Here is a 15,652-nt window from a genome sequence, read left to right as displayed (position 1 = left end):
TATTGTGTAGCTCTTTTTTTTAAAGATCTTTAAAAGCAAAATTGGATTGAATTTGACTGCAGAAAACTAAAGCTTTTTTTCCTACACCTTCTGGATCCTAGCTTTGCAGACGTCTTGGGGAGCTGCATCCTATTCCTCACTTTAATTGCTGTAATTGGTCACACTAGAGAATTTGTGGATTAAAGGTATTCATTACTCTGTTGCTGCTACAGTGTAAATCCTCATGTTTTTTACAAGAATTGCATTTTTTTATTCCAGTAAACCCCAGTGTTTGGAATATAAATGGAGACCGGACACTTCTGTATCAAGAGCACTTCCCGTTTTTGATGATATACAAACCTATACAAGTAGACTGAAGGCAAGAAGTGTTTCTTTTTTCTTTTTTTTTTGCCACATCCCAATTTCCTCAGCACTCTCCCGGTGGTGTTTGTGTACGCAGATCACATCGTAACGCTCTTCTCTAAAAGCAGCGTTTCACCAACTGAGTGGCTGCTGAACACCGGGGCTCCTTCTGGGTGAAAATGAGAACATTTGACAAGTCAAGGTCACTGGAGGAGGGGGTTTGCCCGTATAAGGCTTCAACTGCAGGGCCGAGCGAACACCGCCAAGTCATAAAGCACTTTGTCATCACTGGCGATATAAACTCTCAACAATCAAATGGGATCACACACACACACACACACACACACACACACCCCTCCCAACCTGCCTGGCGTGGCCTCTGTCTGGATCTTCACTGGCTTCGTTGCAGAGTCTCTTTTTGAACCTGAACAAAATCTGGACTCATCTTATTTGCAGGCAGAGGAAGCTGACTGGTTAATATTTCTGAACGGTCAAACATTGAGCTGCCAGAGGAATGGAGGGCGAGTGGACATGAGAACACGAGGAGATCCAGGTTGCAGAACTCCCTCGTTCTACGCTGGTGCTCAGATTGGATTTTCTCGGCAAAGGCCTGTCAGCCTTTCCTTCTGCAGGCGATGCAGGGGGCAACAGGTGTGTTGCCTGCTGACGTTTGTTTAAATTACACTAATCACAGGCCCCGACTGTGGAAGCACCTAAAGCATCTTGGTAACAGGCAGGAAGATGCTGGAAAGGTAGCGACAATTTCAAAAAGACTTAAATAGAGGTGGTGCTGTGATGGTATGGCTGCTGGGCCACACTTACAGCAACTTGTTCAACAGAATCGTCAAAGTGGCGCAAAAAAAAAAAAAGAGGAATATCTGACCATCAGGCTGTAACCTTCAGCTCAAACTCACTTGCATTTGTAATCTTTAAAACATACATCAATGCTTTTGACCTTAAACAGGTCAAAAAACCTTAAATGTGGCTGAATTAGAACTTTTGTGTAAAAAATGAATGAGCACAATTAGTTATTTTTAGGTGGAAATAATTTTTTCTCATAGCACCAGATCAATTTGGATAGGTATATTTTGCCTTGATAATAACAATAATAAAAATGAAAAATCATCACATGAGAACTTCTTTTTGATTATTTTGGACGTCAAAATCTAAGATCTGAAACATTTAATCACGACAAAATAAGAAAAACGTAAGTGAACGACAGCTTTTTTCCTGCTCTGTGCGAAATTTAAATTGCTTTGCTCAGTATAATCTTGTGTTTGGTTCAGTGTTTTTCCAAAAGTGTGAATGAATACTGTGTGTTTTTTATGGTATTGGTTGTTTTATAAATCACCTGACAGGCCCTGCTGCTCTCTTCTTTTGTAGCCTCCAGCTGTCTAAACACACACATTTCCAACCATCCGGCACTGATGTGCAGTGAAAGACGGCCTTTAAAAAAAACCTGAAAGACTGCCCATTTGACCTTGTCCTTCCAAATTGGCACGGGATTGTCATGGCGAAATACAATCACTGTTTTCACGCTCGTGGAAAGAGGAGAGCAAGTGAAATAAAAAAAAAAAAAGTAATCCCTAAATTCCCCCCGGTGGACGCCCTGATGTCTTGTTTCGGAGGGTCTGTTTCGGTACTCTGAATTCTTCTGGTAACAGAAACCCAACGTGAATGATAGACTTTTACTATTATTAGCAGCAGCAGAATCTCCCCAACCTTTGCTTCTTCCATGCTACAAATATCACATTGCTGATGTATTCCATATTAAATTACTGAGTTTTAACTGAGCGCTGGTGTGCAGTGTCTGTTATCAACAACCATAATGTGGAAGATTAGCGCACACATGATGGCCACCTGTTGCCCCGCTCCGGTTTATGAAGGTCACAGCTGTGATACTGAAACGAGTCTTTTTAAAGGCTGTCGTCAAGTTGATCCGAGCCTCGCAATATCCAAAAGTCATCCAACAGAAATAAATCGGACTGCGATGCATTTACATGCTAAATGCTTTGATTTGGTGACCGGCCACAAGGAACTTGTGAACTTTTTCCTACTTCGTATATTTTTAGATCCTAGAAAAAGTGACTAGATGACCCTGTTTTTACACACTGCAGTGTTTGTGATTTATGTGCTGGAAGGGAATTTTTCAAAGTGGGGTTCTGTGGAGAGGATGTGAAGTCAGTATCTCGCCTAGCGGAGAACCATCTGAATAGCTTCAGTATGGAGAAAATGAGGGTAGTTTTTCACTGCTTGTCAGAGTAGGTCTGTGCAAACGTTGTTTTATGAACATTTAGTTTGTCGAGTTTCAGTTAGACCAAGCTTCTGCAACCTGAACCACAAGTGCCTCTTTGGACTAATGGCACTTATTAACTTTGAATATACATGATAAAAACAAACAAACAAACAAACAAACAAACAAAAAAACTAATGCTTTTAGATGTAGATATACAGTAGACCACTAGCCCGGCAAAAACCAGCCCCTTGTTCTCCACTTTTCTTCATACAAAGGGATGGAGGGATAGACTCTGATGAAGTTTAACATTTTTTTTTCTCTTGGAGACAAATGGATTGTGCCAAGTGCATGGTTGTGCATCAAAGTGCATCAAAGTCCAAGTATAGTTTCTGAAATGATCAGACCAGCCTGGTTTACACCAACAAAAGGGACTTTGGAGGACAGATTTCCTCGCAGTTAGACAGATTTGGAGAACTTTTGCAAGTAGAGTGGATAGACATTATCCAATAAGGATGTAGGATTTGGAAAGACTCGCAGCAGGGAAGACTGCTCTTTAACAAACTAGATATTTTAATAGAGTGCACACTAATGCACCCAAATTATTGCTGCTTACCCTCCCACCCCCAATTTTTGTTAAGCTTATTACTCATTAAATGTTTTTTTTATTATTATTATTTTTCATCTTAGTCTCATTTTTACTGGCTCTGCAGAACTTTAAAAGCTAAGCAAAATGATGAAAGAGAGCAAAAAGTGCTGTAGTACCTGGCAAAGTGCAGTTTACCTTACTTTAAAACAAATATTTTCATATAAAATGCACAAAGTAACGATAATACTAACACAAACAAACCCTTTTATGTCTGTAAACTTCTGAATTTAATTAAAGCTGTGAAATTATTTTGACATTTAACACATGCATGTAAATAATTGTAGTACTGATAATGGTCCAAACACTGGGAAAGTTTGGTCTGATTGAATGTCAGACAGCAAGAAAACAAAGGTCATGTTTCTATTTATACAGTGTATGTGAATATCTGGTTTCGACTGTAAGGAGTGTCTTCCAGGTCATTTATTAAATCCACTACATTGTCCTTTCAAAGCAAACTGCTTCCTTTTATCTCAGTTTCCTGCTTGAGATTCAGGTTTTTACCACAACTTATTTAATGACTCCCATGTACAGCAAATACTTTCTGTTTTGCTTCAACTTCCATAACCAAAGCCTGCTGCTTTTCCATTCAACTTCATTTTTGACCGTTCACCTAAAACAAAAACAGAGAAACATTTGGAACTTTTTTGCAATGTCCAACCATAAAATTTGACACTATTTTGAGAAACAGACTGGGGCTTTTCACAAGAACAGGAGGAAGCTGCTGAAGCAGTTTAACACGTGCTCTCTAAATTCCTTAGGTCCTCATGTCTGCGAGCAGATGAACCACTCCGAGGCGCTTTGTCGTCAGTTTTTTTTTTTTTTTCTTCGTGTAGGAAATTACAGCTGAGAGCCTTTCTCGTCATTAACATAAAAATGAGCCACCCGGGCGCCGGTGCCAGATTCAAACGGTTTTACGGCTCTCTTGAACGCCGTCTTGTTCTGTGTTCGAGCCGTCGTCACGCGGCAGAAACACCATGTTGGACCATTTCAGCTTATTGTCAGCCAATATGCCAGGGTTTTTTTTTCCCCCCTGAAAGAAAATGATCCTGTTCCCCTCGGACTCGTGTCAAATTAAGCAAATTTACAGCTTAGTGCTTAAGAAGTTCTCTGTTTGCCAAGAAGGCAGCAGAAGCAGAGGCGGCGGTGGCAGGCCTCGGTTTCTGCGCTCAGCTGAAGCGCAATGGAAAAAAAACAAAAAAAAATGTTCTGGCTACTGACACACATACAGAGAGAGAGAGAGACGGCCCATCTGACTTTTTGCCTTAAGCTCTCTCATTTTGGATCACACTCATGAAGTGATTAAATGGTCCCCCACTCAACTTTGAAGACCTCTGGTCCAATTCTGCAGCAAACTACTTGAAATGTAATGAGCCACGTGGCTACGGGCCAGCACGGATCAACCGTTTCATACACGTCTTCCTGGTTGCAGCCTGCTGCTTGGTGTTTGTTCTCCCTGCAGGGCTCTGTTTAACTCTGGTGATGACTAATCTACAGTAATAGTCAAACCACAAGCAAAGTAAAACAAATAGAACACAATGTTTGGTATTTCTCAGTAAACATTTATTAACCGGGTAGACAGGAGGCTCATTTTTCACACGCTGTTTAAAAGGAGCCTCAGAGCTAATCTTTCCATTGGGATTCTGTTTGTTTTTGGGAACATGACAACTGGGTGTTTACCAATAACATCCATTGTACCGCCATTCACGCTTCAGCCTCGACATTCTGTGAAAATGTGTCCATGTTGGATGAGGGAACAGAAATGTGGGAAGTGTGTTTTTTTTTTTTTCTCCCCTCAGAGCAGCATTTCCCCAAATTTTAGTTCAATGACACGACTGCAACATCATCCATCACCCAGGACATCATCCATGTCCTGAAGCCTGTAGATGTGTCCAGGTCCACCACACCTTCACCAAACGCCTCAATGACCTTCTAGGTGCTCAGACATAATTTGTTTCTTATAGATCTGCAATGTCATTTTAATATGTTTGATCATTTTAATGTTTTTTGTCTTTAGTATAAATTTGGGTCAAATGTAACGGCTAACTTTTTGAATTCACTGACATTCTTTAGTTTCTGACTTTTATGAATACACAGGGACGATTCAGAAGTCAGTGTCAATTTCTTAAAAACACTGAAGTGATCTTAAGCACTTAAGCAGCTTTTCCACCAAATGGAAACCTGCATTTCGTCTGAACAACTTCTTCCACAGTTTCATTATGATAATATGTTAGAGTATCATCAGCGTACATAGCCATATTTGCATTACACACAAATTTATTTGATGTAAAAGGAAAAAAGCAGTAACCCTAATACTGAGCCCTGTGACACACTCATATTACATGTTTTTAAATTAGACGTCACATTTTAACCATTGCACACTGTTGCCTGCCACCAAGGTATGATTTATCCAATATCACATGTCTATAATTTAACCCTTCCTTGGTCTTAAGAGATGTGGTTCTTAAGGCCAAGGTTATTTGGATGCCTGTGCTTTCTACACGAACTGTCCGCACACACGGGGTCACACTGGTCCCGTGTGCACTTTTATGACGATCTTTTGGGTGTGATTTCGGAAACTGACAGTCTGACGGGTTAAATCCCCGCTCCCTGCTGTCTGACCGTGACATTTGCCGTGCTCCTCCAGAGCGTCACGCCAGAACTGCGGAAGGGTTAAGGAAATGTTCATTTGTTTAACAGTAGCTCGTGATTTACAGTGTGAAGGGCTTTGTGCTTTGAATTTGTGCCATTTTTTGCTAAGAAAAATTTGCCAAAATTGTTACATGTAAAACGCTGGTAGAGAGAACGAGTCATTGCAGTGAAAGACTGTTCAACATAATATCTGACATCAAATTAAACAAGAGCGGACATTGTTTACTGACTAGGTGACACAAATGTCTGATGCAACCGGATTTTATTGACCGGTATCAGATTAAAAGAGACTGAATACAAACTTTCCAGATTTTTATTTGAAAAAAACTTTGAAAGACATGAGTTATTTTCTTATCATCCAAATGGCTCTTATGTGACAAAATGTGAAAAAGTGAATAGTGTGAATAGTGAAGGCGCTGTATGTTCAATAAACACTCATGGATTTGAATAGCAGAATGGAATTTAAAGTAGTTTAAAAATAAACGATAAATTCTGCCCTGTAATAAACCCTGACATGACTGTGTGGACATATAAACAAAAAAAACGATTGAAGCTTTTCAAAGAAAAACAATAAAAATGTTGTGAGTCATCACCACAATGATCAGATCAGCAGTTTCCGGCCGCTTTGTTCGGCTCCGTGTGTATGCGTGCACAGGGCCCGGAGCTGAATCCAGTTTCTCTGGTTTTTAGAGGTAAAAAAAAAACAACAAAAAAAACAGAAGTACTGTTTGTTTTCATCAACTGAACATTCTGGCAAAAACTGTGAGAACAACCAGGGTTGTTATCTATGTGTCCTTTCTGAAAATGTGTTGAAAGGTAAAGATTCCTTCTAGATATACACTGCTCTCTGAAGAATATGACGCGTTCATGGAACAGAGAAAAAAAATCGTAAAGTATTAAAAAAAAATGTTGCCAGACCAGAGAGAATACATGCAGGTATTGTACTGTTTCACATAATATCTTTAAAAGATGACATATTTGTAAGAGGAATAAAGTGGAAAGAACATGAAGTCAGTTCTTGTAAAAAAAAAAAAAAAAAAAAAGCTCAACTAAAACCTTGCTCCCTTAATGTGGCTATGCATAAATGTGGAAACTATAAAATTCCCGGAAATCGTATGTTTTGTGGGCCAGATTGAGCGTTTGATGTTTGAAACAGTCTCATGTTGCATGTCAGACTTTCCTTTTGCAGTCATTTTTTTCCATACATGTGGAAATCCATGTTATTCTTGAAGTTTTAAACACAACTTTTTTTTTTCTAGACTGTCACAGAGACTATACTGTTCTTTTGAATTACCTTTTTTTTTTTTTTGTCTGTCTTTTGATCCCAGATCTCGGATGCCAGTAATATCACAGACCTCTGTCACATGTATTCAAGAGGAACAGCAGCGCATATGTAGGAGCAGAGCCACATAAGGCAAAGCCACATGTTTCGAAGGGGCCTGCATCCAATAAGGTCTTGTTAATGGTAAATTGGATGAGTGTGCGTCCAATTCTCTATTTCCTCCGAGGTGTCTCAGCAGCAACAGCTGCTACCAATGGCAAAGCTCCTTTTTTCTCACAGCCTCCCCCCCACCTTCTTCTTTTTTTTTTTTTTTGCAGTGTGACAGGTCTTTCCAAAATAAGCTCATACACATGCAAAAATAGATAAATGAACATCTATTGGAAAAGGGCAGGGGATTTAAAGAGAGGTCTGACAGGGGCAGAGCGCAGAGAGAGATGTGAGGCATAGATGTCATCCAAAATCTTGAACTATAAATGGTCCAATGAAGCAGTAAAATGAGCGGGGCAGACGTGTTATATATAAGCAATACTCTGGACGCTCCACACCTGTGGGGTGCATCGGCAACAAAGATATTACGAGTCGGACTCTTGATACAAAACGGCTCTCTTGTTTTCAGAGACTGACCTGGATGGCATTACATTTTAGGCACAAACAAAAAAAGAATGCTGGGCATTATTATCACACCAAGTGATTCAAACATCAGCTGCAGCCGCCACACTGTCTAGATCAGACAGCTGTCAAGCTCTCTTAAAAAGATGTCACCATTTTATAACTTTGGGTAGTTCAGCCTAAAGTTAGGGTTAAGGGGTTAAGAAACAGAGGGTACAAAGGCAAATAAAATGACATTCCCATGATCGAAGTTTGAGCTTTCTTTTGCAGAAATTGCATTCAGAAGAAACTGTGACGTGACTTGCAGTTGGCTTGACGGTCTGTGAGATCTTATCTGTTTCTCCAAACTGGACTGACTCTCAGTCTGTCTGCATCAGGTAGGGCAGCTAGTGCTGCTAACTACAGAACATCTTTGAGGCATAGCTGAGGACTGACTGAAGGAGCAGCTCCTCATATGCTGAATTACTCTAACCGTGAGTAATTCAACCCCTTTGTCTTCATCAGGCTGAATTTATAACCAGGTGAAGTGCTGCCTTATGAATCATGCATTCACGAACCGCCATCAGATTCTAACAACGAAGAGCTTTTTGACTAAATAAAATATTATTCTCTAAGCTTCAGTTCTGTTTCTGGTCTCCGTCACCAATTCAAATAGCTGCGTTTGATCGGAGCCTTAACTGCGAAACATTCTGCTGTGTCAGAAAAAGTGCAGAAATTAACTGCAAGAACTGAAAATGATCACTTTCTTCATCACTGTCATTGGCTGCTTAAATCATGCATTTTTCAGTTCACGACATCAATACCAGTTAAAAGAGATTCATCAAACCTTCAGAGATGAACATTGTGAGTTGATTGTTTCAGTTTGACCCTTGGCCAAAGTTCATCACTTTTTTAATTTGCTTATATTTTATTACTTAGCTTGACTGTAATCATTACAAATTTGACCACGAACTAGATTGTCATTAAGTCAGATTCAATAGAAATATTTAAAGTGTTTCTTTATGTCTATGTTTCGGTTCGTTGTTAAGGTTTTTAGTGTCTTTATAATAAATCCATATATATTTTTTTCTATTTTAAAAAGTATCAGGCAAACTCATTCAATTTTGGATTTCTGTGAATTATAGTAACTCTATATTAAGATATTTCCATAATAAAATGTCTTTAAAAGCAGATCAGATTGCAAATACATTATAGTGTAGTGCAGAAATAAAACATTAAATGAATATCACTTCTTAACATTTATTTATTTTGAAAGTGTTGGTTTTCCTAACATATTTAAATATAGTTTAAAATGGTCTACTTCATCTTATAGTGGTAATTTCAACACTCCAAAAGTCAATACTGATCCTGTGTGTTACCATGTAACCAGTCCTTAATTTTGAACACTATATTTTCACTAAATTCAGAGAGCGACCAGCTCGGCAACTCTTAGAGCTTTCTCTTTCTCCTCATCCTTTCTGTTGGCAGTCTGCTGTCATTTTTCCTCTCTGAGCTCTTCCCGCTCTCGGGTCTATTACTGCGGGACTCAGGAACAGGCAGGCGGTGGGTCCAGGGCGCGCAAATCTCCATAAATCCTTCCACAGCGGCCACCCTCTTCAGGCTGTGCTCAACAATATCTGTCTTCATCAAGGAGAGCACAGGCCCGGCCACCTGCTTTTCCTCTGTTCCTCTCCCTCCTCGCCGCCTCCCTCCCCGCTTTGTGAACTTAATAAAAGCTGCCATTAAGCAGCGCTTCATCTGTTTGAGCCCTAATCTGCCTTATAGGCATCATGTGACCACATATGCAGCACACACCTGTCGTTGGATGTTCCCAGGCCTCAACTGTTGCCTCTCCACGTTGCTCACACGCTCACCCAACCTGTTCCTGGCACATCAACCAACGGCGTGTCAGGCAACAGCCTCCACACACAGTTGGCACTCACGACATGTGCAACTTCTACTAGTTTACTATCAGGTTGTTGTTTTTTTTTTTTACTTTTTTTTTTGTCGTTATAAAGCAGAAGTTTCCCATTTAAAACACCAACGCTTGAAAACACGCCTAAAGGTATTCAGCTTGTTTTTATTTCAGGGAGTAAAAGCGTATCTTCAAATCGGACATGCAGAAATGAAATAAAAACAAAAGTAAAGCACAATGGAGATTAACAGCACAGTACTCAAGTGGAAATAAGCAAGTAGAGGGAAAGTGAAAGTAGAGCAGAAGAGAAAAAATCAACCTGTATTTAAGAAGAAAAAAAAAACAACAAACTTCATTGTAGATTTTTTAAAATATTTATATACATATATAAAAGCTTCAATAAATCTAGCCAAACTGAATGCTAACCCCAGATGGCTTTGAGTCTAAAAGTGCAATAAGTTTTACAAAATGTGAAATGAAACTGCGGCTGTCTTGTGAACGCTCTGCAGCACTCGAAACAGGCCTGTTTATTTCTTCATCGCCTTTTTTACGCCATCCTTTTAATCTGTTAATTAAAGCAGTAAAATGATCATTTCAGCAGCAGCCTATGCAGGTTTTGGAGGTCATTTCTGTCTGGTTTTGATTTTAATGTTTATTCCTTTTTATTTATATACAGGATGCCAGCTGGCTGACAGATGGCGATGCCTTTACCCACCTATTTTTCCCCCCTTTTTCTTTTTTTTTGCAGCTATTTCCCTTTTTTTTTTTTTAAATAAAAAACATCAGAAGGAAGAGAAGAAGGAAGGACAGGAACAGCTGTAGACGAGGCGACAGAGACAGCCAGCACACTGGCCTCTGGATGACATGAGGGAGTGGGAGGGGAACCCAGCACACGCCTCAGGGCCAAAAGGAGAAGAAAAAAAAAATCAACCAAATAAAAAAATAATAAAACAAAATGCACCCTGATAACACTGCGCTGCAGAGAGCCGGTGTCTTTAAAGTATTTATGCCCTGTAAACGGTTTCCTATTGTGTCACGTAACAACCAGAAACAAATGTATTTTATGTGGCTCTTATGTGACAGATTAACACATTTACTCAACAAGATGAATGCTACTGAGTCCAAACTGGAATCTATCTCAGGACTTTGACTAGTCCATTCTAACAGTACACCGTGACACTCTAACCACCACTGCCATGTTTCGCTGTGAGGATGGAGCGTTCTCCACGTTTTGAGTATGTAAGTTCCAGCTTGGTCCCATTTGACCAAAGGACCTTTTTCTTATGACTTTCTTTCTACCCATACCTTTCCTTTCTTTTTAGTAGTCTTCAATGAAAGCCAGACTGCAAAAGACACATGACTGAAAGGTAACTATAGACTCCCCAACCTGAGCTGTCGATCTCTGCAGCTCATCCAGAGTTACCATGGACTTGTCTGTTGCTTCTCTAATTAATCCTTTCTTTGTGCAGCCAGTCGAGATAAGTAAGTTTGCATTTGTGCCGTATCCTTTCTAATTTAAACAGGTTATGGTGATACAATGAAAAACAAAAAAAAATTTCAAGGGGTGTAAATACTTTTGGGAAGCAAAAGGTTCTGAAGTAGAGAAGCCCTGATATATATTGTTTTCCCTATTCTTGCTGTTTTTTCTTCAGTTCTCAATTGATGTCTTTAAATGAAGTGAGAAAATCCTCCAGTTTCAACAAAACAGAAAATATTTGCAACTGGTGCTCAGGGTGTTGGTCTAAAGTGGAGCACAGAACCACTTTTCCCCTCAGGCTGGATCGCTGTCAAGCACTACATGTTCGCTGTCATAATAATCACAGTTTCTTTATTTTTTTTCTCAACATTTTACTCCTCCGCACACACACACACACACACGCACAGCCACGCACACGCACACACACACAAGATCCAAGTTACGTTGGTAACTGATGAGCAAACAAAACAAATGCCGGCTCCCGCTTTGCAACAACGTCCCAGGAGACAGTTCAGTCTGTGAGCGAAGACGGCCAAGGTGGAGACGAACTGAGGATTTCAAACTAATAAGAGCAGAAGTAAATAAAATAAACAGGAAACACCCAGGGAATGAATTCAGATCAGTGTATTTGAGTTTTGAGCTTCTGGCAGAGTTTGGAAAACAGAAAGATGAATGAAAACATAAAAAGCTGACTCACACAAGCAAACTATAATGAGGCTATTTGAATCTTTAACCTTTTTTTTTATTAGTCATTTCTCCTTTTTAGGGATTTTCTTCTTTAAAGGAACCCGTTCATCAAAGAGCATTTTGTTCATATATAGGTATTTTTTTACAGAGGAAAATACTGTACAACCTTTTTTTTTTTCCCTTTTTCTTTTTTTCTTCTCAAAACAATATCCGGAGGAATATCACTTACACACATTATTATTATTCCCTATATCATGATCATTTATTTCCAATGCCAAGCTCAGGAGATAATTCAGTGTGTCCACTCCTCAGTCGTACATGTTTGCTCAATAAAAAAAAACCCAAAGCAAGGTTCTGACAGATTTATAATTTAGCGCTACAATAAGCGAAGCATTTTACGAATTCTTTAAAAATCACAGTTCATCTTAGTGTTTCATATCAGAAGGCGCCTTTTTCTTTTCTTTATTTTTTGGCGCGACACAGTTCCTATTTGTTTTTTTAATATAATTTCAAGCCGTCCAATCACAGAAGAAGCAAAAAATAAAAACAAGTTCTTAAATAAACCACAGAACAACAGTTTGTTGTCACACTAACATCTATTTGTGCATAAAAGCAAAAAAAAGTGAACTAAAACATCTTTAAAGCAAATTCCCTGTTAAATGATATATATCATTCTTAATTTCTTTTTTTTTTCCTGTTTCAGACGGTAAAAATGAACCTAAAAAGTGCAATAACACCCTAAAAAATTTTTCTCATTTGGAAGAACACATAAATATTAAATAAAAAGCATTACAACAGGAGCTCAACCACAGCCATAGTGAATGGAAAACAAAAACTAAACAAAAACAAAAAAAAAAAAACCTTAAAAAAAATGCCATCTGGACATTTTTTGCGGTCTGTACATTTTCAACATATAACACACTTCCCTGATGCTTCCTCTGTGGCTGCATCCGACCCCTTCCTCCCCCCCCAAAACTGAGCATCACGACCCCCCTGCCTCGCTCGCTCGAACGTCAATATGATCTCAAAAAAAAGAAAGAAAAAAAAAACAACAAATTTTTTGATGCAAAAGATGCAAATGTTAACAAAAACATTGTTAAATATACTCAGGAGTTATCTGTCATCACCGTTTTCTTCGTGGTCAGCTAATATAAAAGTGCACTATTCACGCACAAACTTGATTCCTCCACTGGGGGCGGTGGGCCGGGTTACAAAGTACGCTTTGCACTGGGCTTTTTTTTTTTTAGCAGATTTCAGGGAGAGAGAACTGTTGAGGTTGAGATAGACCCGACTTGTCGGTCAATCTCATGTGAGAACAAAGTATACCAAAGAGAAGGGAACAAGTAGCTCCTTTCTCTCAGTGTCTAGCAACAATAATTAATAATAACAATAATGATAATAATAATACAGAACTAAAGATCAAATTATGAAACACATCCTGCTCCTCTTAGTGATTCACATCCCTTTTTCTTTGCAGTTCATGTCGCCAGAAGTTTTCCTTTTTCTCAATAATCATCATTCGTACACGCACACGCACCCACACGCACGCACGCACACACCTACATATATAGTTATATAGAGAGATTTGTTTTTGTTTTTCTAAAGTGTTTTTTTTTCACACACAAAAAATGTGAAAGAAATAAAAATAAATTAAAGTCAAACATGCACGCACACAAAAAAGACTGATGTGTAGTAAAATGCTTTACACGGCTGCCCAAAATCTGTGTGTCTATGTCTTGTTTTTTTTGTTTTTTGTTTTTCTTTAATGCATAATTGAATCCATAATGTTGGTCGTTTTGTAAACATCTCGATGAATCGTTTCGGTGGGCCCGTCGTTTTCCGTCACACCGGCGCCGCTACTGTTGCTGTTGTTGTTTTTGAGCGTGATGAATGAGGCCACTTCCTGTTCATTGGTGGTACACAGAATGTTTCTGCAGTTCCTACAGTCCCCTCTGGGTTTGATTGTTTTATGGGTCAGCATCTTGCTTTTCCAACTGGGAAGTATCAGTGTGGTTCACGGAAGCACCGAAGCCCTCGCCGTTGTCCTTGTCGCCGTCAGGCTCCTGCGCTGAGTCGTCATTCGAGTCAGTGTTGAGCTCATCCTCTTCTTCCTCCTCGTCCTCCTCCTCCTCCTCATCCTCGTCCTCCTCCTCGGCGTGCGCCTCCTCGTCTGGAGACAGGTCGTCCTCGGCTTCTCCGGATGTCCCCGTGTCGTCCAGCTGGGACTTGGCGTTGTGCGCTGGCCGCGCCGCGTCGAGGTGCAACTTCTTGCTGAGATCCAGCGAGTCGCTGAGGCCCAGACCGGCGGCGTTCTTCAGGAAGAAAAGGGAGCTGCTGGTGCTGGTGCTCAGGTTGAGGGAGCTGTCGAGGCTGATGGAGGACGGGGGGTAAGAGTGGTTGTAGTTGGAGGCGAGGCCCCCCGGCTGGTAGATCATGGAGGGGACGCTGCTGTTGATGTTGTGGGACAATCCGTGGAGGCCGCCGGGCGAGGACGTGGACACGCCCAGGGAGGCGGGAGCGACCGGCGCCATGCTCCCGACAAGGTGGTGCAACCCCTCCTGCTTGGGCGACACGGACGGCAGCTCGCCCCGCTCCTGCTTCTCGTGCTTCCTCTTGTGGGAATCCATCTGGGACATCCCCACCACCGTGTGCTTGCACTCGGGGAAGGTGCAGTGGAAGTGCGAGCACTTGAGCTTATATTTGCAGTCGGGAACTTCACAGTCGGCGCTGGAGCTGAACTGGCAGAAGCCGGCGGCGCTGATCACGTCTTGCTTGCCGTGGTGCTTGCGGTGGGCCGTCACCTTGGTGCTGTCGGTGCAGCGGAAGCCGCAGCGCAGGCAGTGGAAGTGGGTGCTGTTGCCCGAGAACTGGCAGTCGGGGAAGTTGCAGCTGAGCGAGGACTTGAAGCGCTTGAAGTCGTCCAGCACCAGGTTGTCCACGCGGTCGTGGTGCTGCGCGTGCTTGTACATGTGGGTGCGGCCGCAGAACTTGTAGCCGCAGTTCTCGCGCGTGCAATGGTAGTGGGTCACCTTCAGGGAAAACTGGCAGCTCGAGTCCTTGCAGTTCTCGTACAGGTCGTAGCGCCGGAAGCCCTCCAGCATCATCCCCTCGTCCAGCATCTTCCGAGACGACGGGGTCTTGCGGCGTTTGCCGAACGGAGACATGTCCTCGATGATCCAGAAGCGCTTCTTGGCGCCGGTGGCCGTGGGAATGGAGATGGTGTTGCCTGGAGAGAAAGAAGCGAGCGCATTAAAGAGTAATCAGTTTGGCTCACAAAATAAAACCCACAAACTACAAGCAAATTACTGTCTGGGTTAAAACTCTGATGTTGAACTCTCCCCAGCCAGAAGTGGCTCGCAGCTGAGTAAGCGCACAAAGCCATATATATTTTTTTTCTTTTCCCTTTCCTAATTCCCAGAATGATTAAAGGAGTGGGGAAAGGATGATAGATTGACTGTGGAACATGACACTTTTACAGAGTGTCTCCAGCCCCCAAACAAAAGAGGGAGCGGCGAGTCCTAACCAACCCTCTTATCTATGTGTTGTTTTATGAGGGGCACCCACCTTTTGCGGCACCCTGGGGTCACTGCTAATGATGCGATCCCTGATCTGCACGACAGGAAACAGTGGGCCTCGATAAAACTTGAGGCGTGATTAAAATAAGAAGCTGCTGATGCAGCCTTGTTAATGGAAACTAAACAAGGCCCAGGCTTCGTGGAACAGGTGCCAAATTTACTGCTCTGTCTCTCGGTGCAAAAGTAAAAGCACGCACCGATGTGTCATTAGAGCAAGCATGCATGTTTATCCTGTTGCTGCATAATACAGCGCTG

The 15,652-nt window shown here is 41.3% G+C and overlaps 1 protein-coding gene across 6 annotated transcripts in view; it reads right to left on the bottom strand.

Annotated features, from left to right (window-relative positions):
• Positions 1-10,396: 10,396 nt before the first annotated feature.
• casz1 (castor zinc finger 1) overlaps positions 10,397-15,652 on the bottom strand; it is a 96,958-nt gene continuing 91,702 nt past the window's right edge. For all 6 annotated transcript variants that reach the window (XM_016672166.1, XM_016672165.1, XM_016672163.1 and 3 more), the window contains one exon: positions 10,397-15,048. In XM_016672166.1, the coding sequence (XP_016527652.1) occupies positions 13,790-15,048 (1,259 nt within the window). In that variant the 3' untranslated portion in view covers positions 10,397-13,789. The remainder of the gene's footprint in view (positions 15,049-15,652) is intronic.

The sequence above is a fragment of the Poecilia formosa genome, unplaced genomic scaffold, assembly GCF_000485575.1.
Source record: "Poecilia formosa unplaced genomic scaffold, Poecilia_formosa-5.1.2 Scaffold56, whole genome shotgun sequence".
Lineage (NCBI taxonomy): Eukaryota > Metazoa > Chordata > Actinopteri > Cyprinodontiformes > Poeciliidae > Poecilia > Poecilia formosa.
This window is presented reverse-complemented; position numbering and strand designations above follow the sequence as displayed.